General features: G+C 35.6%; 1 protein-coding gene across 1 annotated transcript in view; it reads right to left on the bottom strand.

The window, feature by feature from the left end:
* The window catches only part of LOC113063839 (follistatin-related protein 4-like), a 168,721-nt gene that overhangs the window by 4,095 nt on the left and 144,768 nt on the right, over nucleotides 1-19,858 (bottom strand). Inside the window, exons 10-15 of the mRNA XM_026234207.1 lie at nucleotides 12,696-12,830; nucleotides 9,266-9,292; nucleotides 7,453-7,571; nucleotides 6,192-6,341; nucleotides 4,754-4,861; nucleotides 102-211 (exon numbers count right to left, since the gene is read on the bottom strand). Of these exons, the coding sequence (XP_026089992.1) occupies nucleotides 102-211; nucleotides 4,754-4,861; nucleotides 6,192-6,341; nucleotides 7,453-7,571; nucleotides 9,266-9,292; nucleotides 12,696-12,830 (649 nt within the window). The remainder of the gene's footprint in view (nucleotides 1-101; nucleotides 212-4,753; nucleotides 4,862-6,191; nucleotides 6,342-7,452; nucleotides 7,572-9,265; nucleotides 9,293-12,695; nucleotides 12,831-19,858) is intronic.

Below are 19,858 nucleotides of genomic sequence, written 5' to 3'. Positions count from 1 at the left end.
TTTAATTACAACCGTAATTTGCTTGCTTCCCATTTTTGGAAGAATTATGTGGAAAATCTGACAGAGGTCATGCACGCTGAGCAGCGGCGATCGTTTCGTACCTTACGTGGGTGATAATGAGGTTGGTGGGAGGGATGTAGAAGTCCTCCACTCTTTCAAACGGAGCACGGACGATCTGACGCTGCTCCACCGCGCTGGCAGAAGTGATCACCTCAAAAAATTTAAAAAAGGGAAAAGAACATTACAACCAAGTTATGAAAGCTGTGAAAGTGTAGCAGAACCTGATTTTACCAAGTGAGACATGATTAACCAATCAGATAAGAAGAACCAGTTTATAGATTTTGTGAAGTTTATTCTTAAAATCAGTGTTTGGTGCTTGTACATCAGTGTCTCTACATCATCTATCATTTCTTCTGATTTTAGGGATTACCCATGGTTAAGGTTAGGTTTAGGTGTAGGGCAGGGACGTGCACAGACATTTTGAGGGGCAGGGGCTCAAGTGAAATAAAAGGGCACTTCTCATAATTACGTATTTTTTTTCTTTTTTTAAAACAAAAAAGTATATATATTAACGCAACACTGACTTCCTTTTAAAAAAAATAATTAAAAAAGTTAAATCATTTTATCCTCCTCAAACTCTAATTTTCAAAAGATGTCTACAAAATAATCAGTTCACACAGAAACCCTGGTCTCCTTAGTATTCACTAGGTTTATAGAGCAGCGAAGGAAAGCATCCCACAATGTGCATGTTTGAAAACATTTTCTATGCCACTAGTTTCAAGTATATATTTAGAATAACCAAAATAACTGCATCAAGCAGAGGGGTGTGTTTTACTCATAATTTGTTTTTGTTTTTTTGCACAAGGCACTACATCATTTTAATTATTTTGGTGTTATCAGAACACATAACACTTTTAAATCAACACAAATATTCACTCTAAACTGAAGAGGGTTGTTGTTGCTACTTTGTTAACTTTACTGAAAAAATCACTGCAAAAATTGAAAAAATACAAAAATACAGCAACTTAATAAAATTCTTACAAAAAAGGGTCTTCTACTTCAAAATAAAATCTGTTACTTCCATTCCCTGGCTGTCTCCTCCTTCTTCCCTTACAGCGGCAACCTTCTGGGGGCCATGTCCCTGTAGATGTTTATAACTTCACTGTGGTTTACAGGAATGTCTTTCTCAATAGCCAGGAGGAGATCAGAAAGCCTTTCTTCGGTGCATAGGCTTCTGAGTGTGTCTTTAACCAGTTTGAGCTTGGAAAATGACCTCTCCACTGTTGCTGTTGACACTGGAATTCATTTCCACCAGTGTTGGAAAGATATCCTGTCCACTGTTGTCTCTCAGTGTCTTTAACATCTCCTTCATGGTGGACGTGTTTGGGAAAGATGCATGAAAAACCCTGAGCTCTGTTTTCAACTTCTGCTCCTCTCCTCCATATAATTCATTCGTGTGTGAATGGCCTCGAGAGAGTCAGGACCCACTGCATCTTTGCCTATGCAGTTGTTGGCCTTTGTCAAACTTTGTCAAATGGTGACTGACAAGGACTTAGTTTCACATTTGAGGGAGGACTGTATCATCACCATCATCAAATAAAACCTTCAAAATCCACATTTAGATGGAGTTTGTTTTAAACCTACTACACTCAAAAAATATTCTGTGGCTTAGTAAATATTTAACTTAATTAACTTAATAAAATCTCTTAAAATCTTACTTGATTGTTTTGAATGAGTGCTTCAGAACTCCTCACCTGATATTTAGATATACTAATCTTCAGTAAATATATTTGTTTGACAGGGAAGCTGTGCACAAACAGGAAGATATATTATTTAAAAAAAAAAAAAAAAAAAAAAAACACAGCACCCCAGAAAAAAGGGCACTTTCTCTCCAGGAATAAAAAGGGCAGGTGCTCAAGCCCCCTTTGATGTCTATGTGTGCACGTGCCTGGTGTAGGGATATGGTCAAGAATATATTTTTGGAGTAAAATGTTGATCCAGGGTCAACAAAATATGTTGACCTATAGGAACACATCTAACTCAGCAAAATCAGGACGTGCAAAACTGTATGTGCAATTTTAATTTGCATTAAAAACTGGCAGAAAATATTTAATTTAATTAAAATCATTGCAATTTGTATTATTGATTATTATTAATGTTTTAATGTATTATTTTTATGGTTACAACCATGCTTAAATCTGACTAGACTAAACCGACAAAGATCAAAGATCTTCAATGACTCTTGCTTTGAAAATTAAAAAAAAATATATATAACAGCATTCATGAATTTACTGTTAACTATAATATCATTTATGCATTTTCTGTATATCTTTCTGTAGTGTAGTTTATTATGTCTAGAATGTTTTCCCCACTCACTTCACAGTTAATTATAATGTATCATACGGAAGGTGACACCTAGCTTCTTTTCAGGGTCGCATTTTTACAAAGTGCACATTTTAAGAGTCTACTTAGGAGTGTTAAGAAACAGACATTTCATTAATGTCTTCTAGTAGTTTTTGTTTAAACACTGTATGCACTGTAATTCGCTTTGGATAAAAGCATCTGCTAAATGCATAAAGGTAAATGTAAACATGTTTTTAAGTACACTATAAGTGCTCAACACATTTACTCTATTTTCTTAAAGGCATTTTCCATGCCATTTGTATTATAGGATAGTAAATATGGGATAGCTATTAGACCTTATATATTACTAAAGGTACTTTCACTTGTTACCCATAAGATACTACCAAAAAAATCTGATGTTACTGGAAGTTAAGTTAAGTGTTTACAATGATTGAAGTAAAAGCGCTTAGAAAGTTGATTAAAAAAGGCCACTTTTGGCTTCATAACAAGTGTAGATGATTATGAATGCAAACGATGAGTTCTTAATTTGTGAATGTGTGTGTGATGAGTGCAGGATCAGAGCCAAGCGCACACATGTGGCTCTGTCTCCCCTCATTTGTTTAATCTAATGAACTGACAAACAGGTTCAGATGTTTGACTCAGAATATTGAGCTATTTAAAAAATGGGTTTGATATTTCACCTCTCGAGTTGAGCACTGCCTCCGGACCAGACAAATCGTCCGTGCCCGGGTCAATTACTCACATTCGAAATGAGTCAAATCTTATCAAGCCGTTTATTTGTGGTGTGAATCCATACCCCCTGCAGCCGATTATGCAGCTTCCCTCTAAAAGTGCTCTTTAGCATTTCTAAGTGATTCGTAGTGAGCGCCTTCATTATTCTGTGCGGCTGGCGCTCTGTGGGCATGCTGAACAAGCAAACACACCTGAGGACTTTCCTGCTATTTAATGAAACATGAATTATTCATGTGTATGGGGGCTGGAATTACACATTGTTTGTTAAATAAAAATCCTTTCATTTGCTCTGTCTTTGAGGCTGTGTGTTTCTCAGATGCATGTGCTGACATGAGGACAGCCAGGATCAAACCTGGCAAAGAAAAAAGCCGGAACTGGGCAAATTTTCTTCATGAAGCAGAAAGCGTCTTATTTGCCTGTAGCCCGAGTCAGGAGCTCTAGCTCACACTGAACTGCATTCGATTTTATTCAGAAACTGCTAGTATATTTTACAAACAACTAGAAAGAAATGTCAAATACCACAAGTTAAATGTGAAATTGTGAAGTAGAAAAATTGAAATTTTATTTTCCTGAAAAGACATTCTAATAATCTGTTTAAAAAGATAAACAAACAAACATAATAATTATTATTATTATTTTTTTTTACAGTATGAAATTAATCTTCATAATGCATTCAACATCTGTATACTATTTTCACTTTTCGGGTCCATTTGGACCCGAACAATCTTCATTTACTAAAACAGTCATAACTTAAGATTCAAAGATTAATAAAGATCATTGTATACAGTCAGCAGCTTTTCATTAACAAGTGAAAGTGAATGTTACCATGTTATTATTGCATTTATCCCCTTTTTTATCAATGAAAAAACTGTGATGCAGTATATATAGATTTACCAGTATTAAATGGAATTCAGTTCAATTCATTTGAACTCATTACTCAAGATTGCTAAAAAACTGTCCAAATTCATGAAACGTACATATTTATTTCTAACAAAATAAAATCATAACAACCTAAATATTACACTTAAAAGTTTTCAAACTAAATAAATTAATTTTACTTGCATAAACCTTTTCACTTTCAGATGGAAGAAGGGATCATATTCATGTTTATCAAAAATGTGAACAAACACACTTTTGGCACTGAATTTTGTTTGAGATTTGGGGAAAAGGCAAAAAAATATTGTTTGACACTAATATAACTTCATAGATCATTTTTAAAAATTGTTTTGACTCCATACCCGGTCAAAATGACCAGAGCATGAAACATGTCACCTTTTGGTTATATATCTTAAATAATTATTGTAAAAATTAACAAACAAACAACAACAACAACAAAAGGGTATATTGAAGGTCTTAAAGAATTCCTGATGTTTTGTTCCCTTACTAAAAACGAAGCATTTTTAGACATTTCTATTTTAGGAAAAAAATATTGGATCTGAATGTGTTTTGAAGCTGCAGTCGGTGCACAAATGCATTTGTCAAGCACATCACACATTAACACCAAATATTAAAAAAATACAGACTTTTAGCAGATAAAGCCAATGAATGAACACTCAGGCATGATGAATGTGTGAGCGCTCTAATTTGCTTGAGAGTCTTTATGAACTAACTGGACGAATCAAAAGCAGAAGCAGTATTTCCACCCTGTGAGTGTCACCTGCAGTGTAGAGCGGGACTTCAGCAGGTCTCTCCAGCTCAGCAGCCACAGCTGATCGTGAGATTTGTCGTAGAAGAGTTTGACGGGCATGGCGTCCGTTTCCACAGCCTGTCATTCAACACAAGAGGGGAATTCATTCAGTTCTGCTTGTCAAGAGCAACTGTTACGAGTAGGGATGCACGATATTGGATTTTGGCCGATATTCGATATGCCGATATTTTCTAAATAATTTTGGCCGATGCCGATACCGATATCGATATATATACAAATATATACTGATAAATTTAAACATTAATTTTACTGAAGAGAAATCCATGTATCTCTTCTGTACTGATTCTACCATAAATTTATTATTTTACAAATGTAGACAGACATTCACATCTGAAAAACAGGTCAATTATTTCACTTGGAGAATATCGGTTTGGCTCATCGGCAGAAATATTTATATCGGCCGATACCGATAATGGTCATTTTAAGCTTTTATCGGCCGATACCGATGTTGTGCCGATATTATCGTGCATCCCTAGTTACGAGTGATTTATTTTTTGGCTATGTCATAATAAAAGGTGCACTTTCACTGCGAACTCTAAACACTACTTCAATAAATATGTAACTGAAGTTTATTTAACTCATTTCTGTTTGGAAAAAGTGGGGAGAAATGGTAAAATCTAAATTAACTGGTTTTATTCAAGTTCAAATGATTATTTAACATCACTGATCCAATTAACATTAATTAATACCAACAAAAGTCAATTTCACGGGTTAAATCAGGTAGAGCTCGGAAAGCATAGGACAGGATTGGGAGAGTAAATGTTCAAAGGAGGTTATGTTTGATGGGAATAGCCTTGCCGCTTATTTATTAATCTTCACTTATCTTAGACATTTATATGGGGTTCTGTTTTTGTGGTCAAATGCACATACTGTAGCTGTTTTTATGTCATAAATGGGTGTGTTTTAAAATAAAGGCTGTTCAGTGCTTATGTTGTTATTCCTGTTATTTTAGGTACCACTGCATCAGATGTGTGTGCAAAAGTTACTGTGTAAACTGAAAGGATTTAAGCTCTAGTTTGCATTAGATTTTTTTTCTTAAGGGATAATGCATTATCATGGAAATAACAGAAACATTCAAAGCACTAAATAGAAGAATGTTATGCAGCACTTCCATCACTAGTTATAAAACCTAGCAATGCTGAATGACTGTTGCTATCACTTGTAGTTTGTTGAAGTTTGTTCTTCACTGAGCTCCTGTGATCATGCTAGAGGTTTTTATTATCCATGACCTTGTGATACGTCCACACGACCCATGACACACTGCGGTCTGCTAGCGGCAGCTCTGCTTTCTGAACAGCTTTCATCCTCTCACACACACACACACACACACACACACACACACACACACACACACACGTCACTGTGTTGAAGACGGTCTCATCCTCACCTGCACGACTCTCTGCGTCTGTGTGTCGATCAGCAGCAGTCTGTTCTGAAGCGGCTGAGACACGTACACGTACTTGTCCCTCACGCTGACCGCTGACGCCCATACACACTCATGTTGAGAGACACCTGTGCTTCTGGGACACAGTTCGTTCTGCAGGGAAAATATGGACACGCGCTTGAACCAATGTTTGTGTCAGTGCAGGTGCAAAATAAATGTTCTTTATTGGCATTAATGATTCCATGAAGAACCTTTAACATCCTTGGAACATGGCCATTGCACAACAGATTCTTTTCACTAAAGGTCCTTTAGATTATTAAAACGTGATTTACACTTAAAAAGAAATGGTTCTTTTAGGAACCACTCACTAGAAGGACCAAAAAATGGTTCTTCTATTACATCACAAAACACCCCTTTGAGACCTTCGCTTTTAAGAACTTAAGAACTACTTTAGGCCAATGATATTGTTTAAACAAAGCATCTGGATATAGATACACTACCGATTTGTTTCTCTTTTGCTTTCCAAAGCTACATTTATTTCATAAAAAATGTTTTCTATTATAATATGTTTTAAAATTTAATTTATTTCTGTGATCCAAGTTGAATTTTCAGCATCATTACTAAAGTCTTCAGTGTTGAAAATAGTTGTGAAAAATTTTTTGAAGATGTAATACATTCTATTTTTCATGATTCACAGATGGATTATGAATGTCTTTGCTGTCATTTTGGATAAGTTTAAAATAAATACAAATATTAAGTATTAATTAATAAATCAACAACACTGTACTGAAAGCCATATTAATGCATTATAAATATTTTTAATGCATTATGCCTTATAATGCACCTTATTATGATATCATTAATAATTATGACCGCGGTTAGACATTATAATATTTTAGGAGGTATTAAACATTAAAACACATGATAAACAAACCTTCAAATGCACTGCAATAATGCAATCAAACTGGCTACACTTAATTATTAGAAGATGTAATGCATTACAGTGTAAATTATAAACACTTTTATAATGCACTATACATAAAGGCTTTAAGTAAAGAATTACGCAAAACTCTTACTAATCTTTATTGTTTTTTGAACAGTAGTATATTATACTAATAATACTGTTTTGTTTTTGCAGCAATAGGAACTTTAGGGGTGTAAGAATGTGAAAATAATCTTAACAAACAAACCGGCTTCATTGGCATTAAGCGTAATAAATACTCAGATCTCTTGTTTATTATTTTGGGTTTGAGCCAATACTTACATAACTACCCAGAATCCTCTGTGTCCGCGGGATGCGTCTGCGAATCTCACAGTTGCCGGGCTGGAGTATGGTGATCCCTTCACTGGAGAACACGTAGAACATGTTCCCCACACTGAGCCCTGCAAGCACACAGCATCACACACGCCATCACACACACACTCCTCCTTCAGAGGAAGCAACAGCGAACGGCGTGTCACGGCGTCAGACAATGCAGCTGTCATACGGTCAGACAGCAGAGACTATTAAAATCTCCTGAAACCACTCCAGAAAGTGCATTTGCAGGTCTGTCACCTGGCAGCAAACAACAGCTGCTGATTAGCGTGGTCACGTCAGAGGAGAGTTGTCATGCTGTCAGAAAGCAGAAGGTGTAAAAACACACAGCTGCAGGTGAGCCGCATGTGATCAGTGCTGGCGGTCACAATTCTGACCCCCACACCCCCGCAATTACAGGTTATATATCGCAATTCTGACTTCTTTTTGCAAAATTGTGAGATATAGTCTCATTAATGAAAGTGATTAAGTCCAATTCTGAGGAGAATAGACTGACTTTTAATAAAGTCCGAATTGTAAGTTTATATTTTGAGATAGGAACTCACAATTTTAAGATAATATAATACCCCCCCCCCCCCCCTCAAAATTTGACCTTACAACACAATTCTGAGAAAAAGTCACAACTGAGAGAGAAAAGGTCAGAATGAAAGTCAAAATAATTCGCAATTGTGACTTTTTTTTCGACGTTTTTATCTTGCAATTCTTACGATATAACACACAATCGCAACTTTATATCACACAATTGTGACTTGACAAATCATAACAATTATAACTTCTAACTTTATAACAATCGTGAGTTTACACAGAGGATAGAAAAATCTAAAGAAAAAAAAGATTCTGAGAAAAAAAGTCAAAACTGTATAATGTAAAAGTAAAAACTATGAGATTAAAAGTTACCTTTTGTATTATTTATTCAGAGGTGGAAAGGGGCTTCGAGGGGGCATGTACTGTAGAAATGTGTATCATTTGTATCAAAAAGTAAGCATGATACTGAACTTGGGAGTGGAGGGTGTGCAGGTCAAAATCAATACCAGTTTGCAAAAATGTAAAACTGTCATGAGACTGTGTTGTGAATACTGTGTAATATTTAATATATAATCAGCTTAAGCTGGAGACTAAACAAACGTCACACACAGGTAACAACAGAGCTGAAGGTGCATCGGGGTCAAACACAGACTTGTGTAGCAAACTACAGTCAACCAAGTTAGCAATTTTGAGACCGAGGTCTTGTTGATTTTCAGTTTTGTGCAAGATTAAATTAAGAGTTGTTCAATAATTGAAGAATATGTAAAAGTGTGGAATTTGGGGTAAAAAGCACCTCTGCTGTTAGGACCAAAGGCACATTAATTTACATGACAATAATCAGATCCCTGGCTTTTTTTATTTGTTGGTTAGATTTAGACAGTGCAATTACAGTTAACATACAAAAAAAAAAAGTAAAGTAAAGATGAAACTTAAATCTTAAAATGAATGGTAACTGAAATAGACCAAAATATAAAAAAGTAAACATAAACAGTAAACAGCGAGCTAACAAAACAAAACAAAACAAAGCACTCATATAATTTACAAAAATGTGTTGTTCCATCAATGTTCAATAAGAACATATATATTTACCGTTACAGTAATGCATGCTTCAAATATGCCTGGATTCATTTCAGTAAGAAATTTAGTCCACACAAAGTTATCAAAGTGACTCTCAAAATGTTTGTTACTGTTTTTGTAACATGAACATTAATCAGACACGAGTCTCAAGTAGATTTACCTTCCTCCCTCCAGAGAATGTTGGCCACTAGATGGACAGCATGAGGAAACACAGAGGAGAGTTAGTGAACAGCAGAGAAACACACTGATGTTTACAGTACTGTATGTGTAAATAAGAGAGCTTTCACATTAATACCATACCCTGGAAAGCTTAAAGAATTAGTCATATTAGAAATGATGTCCATGGAGGTGGAGATGGGCTACTGGAGGGATGCAAATCACGATTTAGTTTAGTGTAATTATGATATCGCAAAGTCTGATGTTTTTGCAGTCTGATATGTTTCATAAAGGGCAGCAGTGTGATAACTGCATTATAAATATACTTTATTCTTGCAGAAGAAGACAGGAAAAATCATATTATTGCACTGCATATGAAACTCTGTATGCTTCTCTTCATTGTTCAGAGGTTTCAGAGTATTTCAGAGGATGCATACAGTAACTCATATTTCATCTCATATGAGACTCATATTTCATATTCATATTTCTCATACTCCTAACTCATATTTCATATTAAAGGCATGGACACCATTTTTAATTTTTCATATCTCCTGACACAAATTAAGACATTGCTGTCACAGATTTTTATCATAACAATATAATATTTTTTTAATAAAACCTTAGATCTTCCTAATGATTTATAGTTGTACTGTAGGAATGGTAACAGGTCCCCCTGCATATTTCGTAAAATATCAATTTTCTTCAAAATAAATGATTATTATTATTATTATTATATAATTAAATAGTGTTATTACAACACTTATTTTCATATTTTCATTTAGTAATTTTAATAATCATAAAAAATATTATGAATCATATTGATATATTAAGTTTGAGCCAAATTATGCAGCATTGCAAACAAGAACAAAAATTTGCATTTTAAACTGCAATCGTTATATTTAACCAGAAATCGCAATTGTTAAAAAAATAAATAAATAATTGTGAGCGTTGATAGATGGGATGGGTTGAGCTGACAGAAACCCAGCAGGCAGATATTACTGAAGCCTTTACTCGCACAGTGGACGTGCAATTTTCAGAAATATGCCTGTATCCACTCAAGTGATTTTTGATCAGCAGAAAGATAGTTGAAAAATACAATGAAAAATAAATCCGAAGAAACATCCCCCAGGAGTGTTTCTCGACACTGTAAACAGCAGTCCGAAAATCTTTTGCATTTAATTTATTCATGTTTTTATGTGGATTAAGAAAACTCAAACTTACTACAAGCTATGTTTCACGAGGGACGGTTGATGCAAGTTATCAAAGTGAAATTTTATACTTAACTTTAATAAACTCATGAAATATCAACCTGATATTTAAATTTAAGAGATATTAAAATTGCCTTGAGGTCTTTCAGGCCCCAAATGTGAGGATTAACATATAAAAGACTTATTCAAAGGTCTTATTTGAGATTATTTAAATGCAAAAATAACCAGCCTTTGTCCTCTTCATATGGGACTTGTCACCTGTCTTTTATTAGGCCTTTTATATTCAACGAAGACACTGGGTTAGAGAAAATATGGCTGATTTATTATAAGACTTGTACTGTGGATCTCATAGACAGAATATGTGTTTTGGACAAGGATCACTACCTTAATTTCTTCATGTACAGGTAAGTGTTTCATGTCTTGTATTACTGTAAAGCTTTTATAATTAAGCAATAATCACAAGAGGAAGGTATTGAACTGTGATTTAAATCGCTTTCAGTTATCATGTTGGGTTAGGGTTGTATTGTAATACTTCACAAAAGCCTTGAAAGACTGAAACTATATTTTTCTTCAGTAGAAGAATAAAGAAGATTTTTAGCTGAAACCGTCAGTGGAAAGTCAGCAGGTACCATCACCTTAAGAGTAAAAAAAAAGGTCTATCAAGCAACACAAAATGAATAATGTTGTTTCTTACAATACATTGAGGTCTTATGAAGCAAAATGATTGGTTTGTGCAAGGAAAATAACATTATTTCCCATATTATTACCTGTGATCCAGAGCCTCAGGCAAACAGTGATGTCTGGTTTGCGAATGAATCATTCTTTTGAACCGCTTCTTCTTAGTGAACTAGAACCAGTTCAGCATCAATGTATCGTACTGAATCATCTGAAACAGTTTGTGGCTCGAGTAGCACACACAAGTTACTCAATCAAAACTTGACACTTTTAGATGCCCTACAGTCAATCTGACTAAAAATTAGTCAAAAAACCTTTTCATTTGATCCTGTGAAGAATGAACTCATTTAGTGCTCAGGTTTCTCCAGCAGTCACTGAACTGAAGAAACAGTTCAACTCGGACCGAAGACCGACGAGTCTCTGATATGAGCATGCGTGTATCAAACACTTGAATAAAGGGGCCAAATTAACTTTTTTTAATGGTTTCTCATTGTTTATGTAAAAAGGTGAGTTGAGGAAGACTAGTTTATTCACTTTATTTGTTTTAGACCTGTCCAAAAGAACCAGTTTGTGGAAAATAATTGGACTTCACTGTTTGCCTGAGGCTCTGGATTACAGGTAATCACATTGTAAATAATGTTTCGTTTCTTGCACAGAACGATCATTTTACTTCATAAAACCTCTATATATCATAAGGACCCACAAGGATTCATTTTTAGTTTGTTCCATGATATGCTTTTTCAAAAAAAAAAAGCGGCCACTGAAATGCATTTTATGAATCACCAAGGACAACAGTTTCTTCTACTGAAGAAAATCTATCTACTAAAACCAGAATGATTGTTTTTAAAATGGCACTATAGTGGACAGAAAAGAATTTGCCATTTACACTCTGGACACATTGAGATCTATAGACCTTCATTTCACTCTAATTGAACACTGTAAATTTAACAGTCCAGAAAATGTGTGTAATTTCAGAAACAGGAATTGCCATGTGGGCACAGACACCACAGGACTGTTCACATCTGCAGATGTTTATTACTGTATGACCATAAAAACCTTATTAATGACAAACTGTCCTTTCTGCATGGGTGACTTCATGACTTGTGAGCTGGCTTGTAAATTCTTGCCAGTAATGACCAACATCCCACATTAAAGTGTGCAAAAGTCTACCAGCACATCTAGGCCTCTATAATTTTCACAATGCAATACGGAATTGTGAAATCCAGTCATAAAAATGGAATTCATAATAGGACAGGTAAGTGAATTTATGTTATCTTGCTGTATGTGTGTTGGGATTTACTGCTAATCACTGAACCGGCTTTACTGACGAGATGCACATGATCATATCGTTCAGTATATTGTCCAGCCCTACTTCTGACTAAAAGCCACCAAAAAGCCATTTTAAAGTGGTTACTGGTTGTTGGCACAGTGGTTAACCTGAAAAATTAAAAATGGCACGTCATGACGAAAAGGTTGCCGACCCCTGCTATATACCCTAGTTCACAAAATCACAACAGTCTGTGCTGAAACAGCTTCAGTATCATCACTCACGTGTCTTGCGTCCCGAATCTTCCACAAACAGAGATGAGATGTCTTCATCCACACCGACCTCATTTCTAGCGATGCAGGTATAAGCTCCAGTGTCTTCATAACGCACACTACTGATGTGAAGCTCACTGCCATTCGCTGAAGAAATACAACAACCAACAGGCAGGTGATTCAGTATGTTTCCAGTATAATTCCTATATTTCCTATATATCAACACACACAACATAGAAAAACACCTCTAACAAAACCAGCAATCAACTACAGGGCTATAACACAAATCTCAAAAGTAAGTTTGAGGTGTTTGTACTGTATCCACAGTTGACCAATAACATTGATTGAGCTTTGGGTGAAGGCATTCTTAAAGCCCATGAAGGTTTCCCTGTGGTGCTGCCAATACTTTGCGAAGTTATGAAGTCCAGTACTCGGATTTATTGAATCTTTTTTTTTTATCTCAGAAGAAATGGATTTCTCTAAAAAAAAAATGACCAAAGGAAGGAAATAAAAAGTTGTCAGAATATGAATTTCTAGTTGTTAGTCGACATGAATAATTCCAAAATACATAAACTGTAAAAAAAACGTAATAATAATAATAATAATAATAATAATAATATATATATATATATATATATATATATATATATATATATATATATATATATATATATATATATATATATATATATATGCAGTATATAGTCAGGTTACCTAAAAATAACATCTGAACTCATTTGTTTTCTGTCATGTACTCACTCTCAAGTTCTTCCAAACCCGTATGAGTTTCTTTCTTCTTTTGAATATAGATTTTAATGAAATTAGCATTGTTTTTCAAATGTTGTTTTTCAAATAAATTTATTTCCTAACTATCTGCAAACATATTATGGTTTTTTATGCTTTAGCATAGTCTAAAATTGACAGTGAAAGTCATTTTTCAAGGTCATGACGGCACATTTAGTGTTATCAGACTCATTTCACATACTGGCCACTTTATTAGGTACACATTGCTACCCTTTTGCCTTCAGAACTGCCTTAATTAATTACAGCATCACGCAGTTGCTGCAGATTTGTCGGCTGCACATCTATGACGCCAATCTCCTGCTACATCCCAAAGCTGCTCTATTGGATTGAGATCTGGTGACTGTGGAGGCCATTTGAGTAACGTGAACTTATTGTCATGTTCAAGAAACCAGTCTGAGATGATTTGAGCTTTAGGACATGGTGCATTATCCTGCTGTAAGTAGCCAACAGAAGATGGGTACACTGTAGTCCTAAAGGGATGCACATGGTCAGCAACAATACTCAGGTAGGCTGCGGTGTTTAAACAATGCCCAGTTGTTATGAAGTGGCCCAAAGAAAATATCCCCCACACCATTACACCACCACCAACAGCCTGAACCATTGAGACAAGGCAGGATGGATCCATGCTTTCATGATCTTTACACCAAATTCTGACCCTACCATCTGAATGTCGCAGCAGAAATCAAGGCTCATCAGACCAGACAATGTTTTTCCAATCTTCTATTGTCCAATTTTGATGTTCCTGTGTGAATTGTAGCCTCTGTTTCCTGTTCTGATCTGACAGGAGCGGCACCCGCTGTGGTCTTCTGCTGCTGTAGCCCATCTGCTTCAGGATTTGATGTGTTGTGTGTTCAGAGATGGTGTTCTACATAACTTGGTGTAAACGAGTGGTTATTTGAGTTACAGTTACCTTTCTATCATCTCTAACCAGTCTGTCCATTCTCCTCTGACCTCTGACATCAACAAGGCATTTTCATCCACACAACTGCCGCTAATTGGATATTTTCTCTTTTTCGGACCATTCTCTGTAAACCCTAGAGATGGTTGTGCGTGAAAATCCCAGTAGATCAAGCTTGTCTCACCATTTATCTGTCAGACACTGAATGTGACTGGATAGTTATGTTCTGCTTACAGTATATGAACCATGGAAAATGGGACAGAAATGTTTTCAGCATGCTGAGTGTATGAGTGGAGCTACGTCCCGGTCAGCCGGGGCACATGCAACCACCTCCTCCTTACCTCTCTGAAAGCAAAAGCAAGCAGCTTTCAAATGCTGTATTACATGGATTTGGGGATACAGGCAAAATAAAAAACCTTGTTTAGATAAAAAGTAATATTACCATTTAAATGCAAGCACATACTGTGATTTTTGAAGGCTGGTTTTGATGTTTGTGGAATCGCACACACTCTCTCTCTCTCGTACACACACACACACCCCCACCCCCACAAATGCACTCACCCCCCCCCCCCACACACACAATGTTACTTTGATGGTGTTTCACTTATATTCTTATTGAGCTTTGATGCTAATTAAATCCAGCCATAAAAACACCGCAAATGACTTTGATTTCATTAGCAAATGGATTTCATGAAAAAATCATTTTTCAGTCATTAAAAAGGTCTCCAACAAAATTTCTCCATCATTTAGAGATACGTTAGTGTCGGCTATAGGATTGTTGTGTCTTGAGTTGTGACTGGTCTTTGGTAAAGCATTTACACAAGCACATGCAGTACATATCAGTGTCTACTGAAATCACAATGAAAACGCTGCAGCTGCGGTTACTGATGACATCACCTTTACAGAGTCATTTATTATGACATCACCTCAAAGATCCTGGGATTCTATGGAATTACATTTGGTTCAATAAAAATTAACGTAACTTTTTCAGAAACTATCAAAAATATGCCATTATAAAAGGAAAACACAATGAAAATGAAAAAAAATTACTGTTAACCCCACCCTACGAGAAGTTTGTGTCAAAACACCAAACGAAAAACAGCGACGCATAAGTGAAATCTGTGGCAATGCATTCAGAATCCACGATTAGTGAAAACGAGTCTTTGAAAGACATTAACAAAGAATGAAGCATATTTGAAGAGCCTGCTAAATTATTTTTTTTTTTTTCATTGTGTTTTTCTTCTTTTGTAATGGCATATTTTTGATAGTTTCTGAAAAAGTTACATTCAGTTTTATAAAGTTTCGTTCATTTTTAAACTGTAACTCAAGTTCATTCCATAGGATTCTGTCAAGAATCTGTGTTTGCAGTTATGACAAGCATGAAGCTAATTTCGCAGCATTAAGGATAAAACACAATTCTCAAAGAGAGGAGAAGCTGACGTTGTGTGTGTGTGTAGGTGTGTGTAGGTGTGTGTGTGTGTGTGTGTGTGTGTGTGTGACATCTCAGGACGGCTGCTCGTCGCGTGTTTTGGAGCTTTGTGAATGTGAATGCTTTCATGAGTGTGTCAGAGATCACATAAAAGCATCCTCCTTTTCACTTCACCTTCATTCTGTCATCTCCACTACTCTCCTTTCCCATCTGTTGATCCTATTGATCTCATTCGATATAGTATCTAAATACAATTTCTCACCGCTGGCCAAATGTTATACTATTTATGTGGATTTACACTTTCAGTGAAGCTGCATATTTGCATATTGAGTACATTCATGTACTGCAAATGGGTTATAGATATGAAACACTTCATTTTAGGGACCAATTCTTATTATTAACGAACTATTTACAATTACTTTTGCCTCAATCAACTAAAATATGCTCATGCAGAAGGTCTAGGTGTCAAGGTGTCGAGGTGTCGAGGTCATCATCGGATTGGTTGAATTATACAGGATTTCCGAGAGACGTTTGCGTCACATTCTTTAATGTTATGCTTGGAAACAAACCCCCTCACGAAGGAAGAAAGCCGTCGTATTTATACAAAGAAACAAAGAAAACAAAGCCCATTAGACAGTGACCATGTGCATGCGTCTGAATGTGTCTCTCACAGACTGATGACTGTTTGCGAAATGGAGCTTTGTGCTTGTGTATCCTTTTACATTTTAGGCTTTGTGTTTCAGTCGCGTTCCAGTTGTGACATACAGGCAAGCGCGCTGATGTTTGGTTCACTGTATTTTATTTTGATAAAGAACCAGCTGTGCTGTCAAGTTAGCAATGCTGAAACGTATGTGTGTGTGTGTGTGTGTGCGCGGTGCAATCACTTCAACTGTTACCTTACACCAGCAGAATCAACTTTAAACACTTATTGTCTTATTAATAATGCATCATTGTATAAAGGCCTGCTTTTATTTAAGGACACTCACAATGAAAACAAAACTTTTTAAAAATAAAGGCGACAAATTGAATGTCACTTTCTGTCATTTGAGTTTCCTTTCTGTGAACCAATGAAGCCTGTCACAAAAATGACCTGAAATTCAATTCAGTTTAAAGAACTTTATTAATCCCTGGGGGAAATTGCTTTCCATGTTACAACTGCTCTCAAAAAGAAAGAAAGAAATGAAAGAAAAAGAAAATAATAAAATGAATAAATATATGCCCATAAATATAAGAATGTAATACAAATAATAAAAATAAAATAAAAATGGTCTTTTTGATAAAATCTAAAATGAATGAATGACAAATGTTTTGTATAATGAGTCCAGTGTGATAATGATAATTAAATGCAGTAGTTATATAATTAGTATAGAAAAGGTCATGTTCCATGAAGATATTTAGTAAATTTCCTACTGAAAATATACGTATGAAAACGTAATTTTTTATTAATAATATGCATTGCTAAGAATTTATTTGGACAACTTTAAAGGCGATTTTCTAAATATTTCAATTTTTTTTTGCACCCTCAGTTTCCAGATTTTCAAATAGTTGAATCTTAGCCAAATATTGTACTCCTAATAAACCATACATAAATGGAAATATTATTTATTCAGTTTTCAGATGATGTATAAATCTAATTTTTTTTAAAAAATTGACAATTAAGACACTTAAAGGGTTAGTTCACACAAAAAGGAAAATTATCTTCGGAACACAGTTTTAGATTTTTTAGATTTAGTCCGAGAGCTCTCAGTCCCTTCATTGAAACTATGTGTACGGTATACTGTCCGGTTGTCACAAATCAGTTGTTGAACAAATCAGAGAGAACTTAAGATGAACACTGAGCCGAGCCAGATAACGAACGAAGATTGACTCGTTTTTGAGTCATGAACCGTTTCTGTCAGACGTGTCCGATACGTGAACCGAGGAGCTGATGATACTGTGCATGTGTGATTCAGCGTGAAGCAGACCGACACACAGAGCGTCTGAACCGAACTGATTCTTTTGGTGATTGATTCTGAACTGATTCTGTGCTAGTGTTATGAGCGCAGGTAAACCGAAGGCTTGAATCAAGGGCAATCATTGCCAATGACGCCATTACGTCAAGCGCAAAAGAACCGGTGAACTGTTTTCTTCAACCGGTTTATTGAATTGAACTGTCAGAAAGAACTACTGGTGATCCGACAACCGATGCAACCGGCTCTTCACTCGTGAACGAGTCAATCTATTGTTCGTTATCTGGCTCGGCTCGGTGTTCATCTTCAGGTCTCTCTTCACAGCAGTTCAGTCAGTGTACTGTTTGAGTAAATGCATTACTCCGGGATATTGGTTTGTTTGAACTCAGAGGGAGTGTCAGCCACATTAAAAGTTAAAATTCATTTGTGGATTTAATGTGTATTGGAGACGTGAACCATTTAAAACAATTCAGTTCGATTTGGTGAACTGGTTCAAGAAGATCCAGTTACATCGAGTGATATGTTTGCGAAATGGATATCACTACACTGCAGTGAACACGCTCACAATGCAAGGAGAAGACAATGCTGAATAAAGTCGTAGTTTTTGTTATTTTTGGACCAAAATGTATTTTCGATGCTTCAAAATATTCTAACTGACCCTCTGATGTCACATGGACTACTTTGATGTTTTTCTTACCTTTCTGGATATGGACAGTAGACCGTACACACAGCTTCAATGGAGGGACTGAGAGCTCTCGGACTAAATCTAAAATATCTTAAACTGTGTTCTGAAGATAAACGGAGGTCTCACGGGTTTGGAACAACATGAGGGTGAGTTATTAATGACATAATTGATTCTTTTTGGGTGAACTAACCCTTTAACCATGACATCTGTGTTCTGTTCAAACCCTAGTTAATAGTGAGAATTGGTCCCTAAATAAAAGTGGGTGACACTTTATTTTAAGGTCTCTTAATTAGTTGTTTATTAGCATGAATATTAATAGAATTTTAGCCATTTATTAGTAGTAATCAAGCATATGTTAATGCATTATTCTACATTCATTATCCTACCCAATAACTAAAGTTTATTGCTGAATGTATGTGTGCAATCTGTACGTTATGCACAAGCTTGTGTGCTCTGTTTGTGTGCAGCATAGCAGTACATTAGGTTGAGCGGAGTTTAACAAACTGTACTATTTACAACATGCTTTAACCTCCCGCACCCGTTCATCATCATTTTAAACTTCGTATGTAATCTGTGATATCTGTCAAGGGAACAAGTTATGTTTAATGCGTGAGTTGGCATAACTTGTGCTTGTGACAGAGTGGTAGTGGAGCGTTTGCAGAGTGAGTGAAAACTTCAACTATACAACTTTAAATAAATCTGCTTCTAGCTCCAGGCAAAATCACACTGCTCCACTCCTCACTCTGCTCCCACTCCACTCCGCTCACATATTCTGCACACTATTAATAAGCACCAAATTAGAAATGTAATGAGGGAAAAGTTGTAGTTAATAGTGAACAAGTGTTCCCTATTCTAAAAGGTTACCAAAATGTATTTCTGAATGTGGCGTGACATGCTGAACTGCAATTACTGTAAGTGGCCTTTTTCTAATTCTAGTAGAATTATGAAGCATGCATGTTTGTTAATTCGGAGATTGTAAAACATTCAGCTGCATGGCCTTTTAAAATGTACTTAAAGAAGACAAAAAGGTGAAAAATATAAATGGCCATTATTTCCAGGTACTGATATTAAGGATATACATTAATTCAGTTTAACCCCATGTAGTAATGCTGAAAAAACATCCCAGGGCACAGCTGTGGTCTAGTGGTTAATTAAGTCTAAATTTCCTTCAACTATATGTCTCAAAGGTTTTTTTTTTTTACATTAAAACTTTGAAACTTGCATGCCTTTTATGTTATGTTTTATGTTATTTTTAAAAAATAACTTTTATGTTCAGTTTTATTGTATTTTACTTTCATTCCAGAGAGAGACTTTGCCTTTTAAACTAGAAAACCCATCATAAAATATGAATGGCAGTATCTTTTTATACGGAGTACAAATATCCAACCTGGCTGGAAAACTCCAAACAAC

The sequence above is a fragment of the Carassius auratus genome, chromosome 46, assembly GCF_003368295.1.
Source record: "Carassius auratus strain Wakin chromosome 46, ASM336829v1, whole genome shotgun sequence".
Classification (NCBI taxonomy): Eukaryota; Metazoa; Chordata; class Actinopteri; order Cypriniformes; family Cyprinidae; genus Carassius; species Carassius auratus.
Note: the sequence above shows the minus strand (reverse complement) of the source record. Positions and strands in the feature narration are given on the sequence as shown.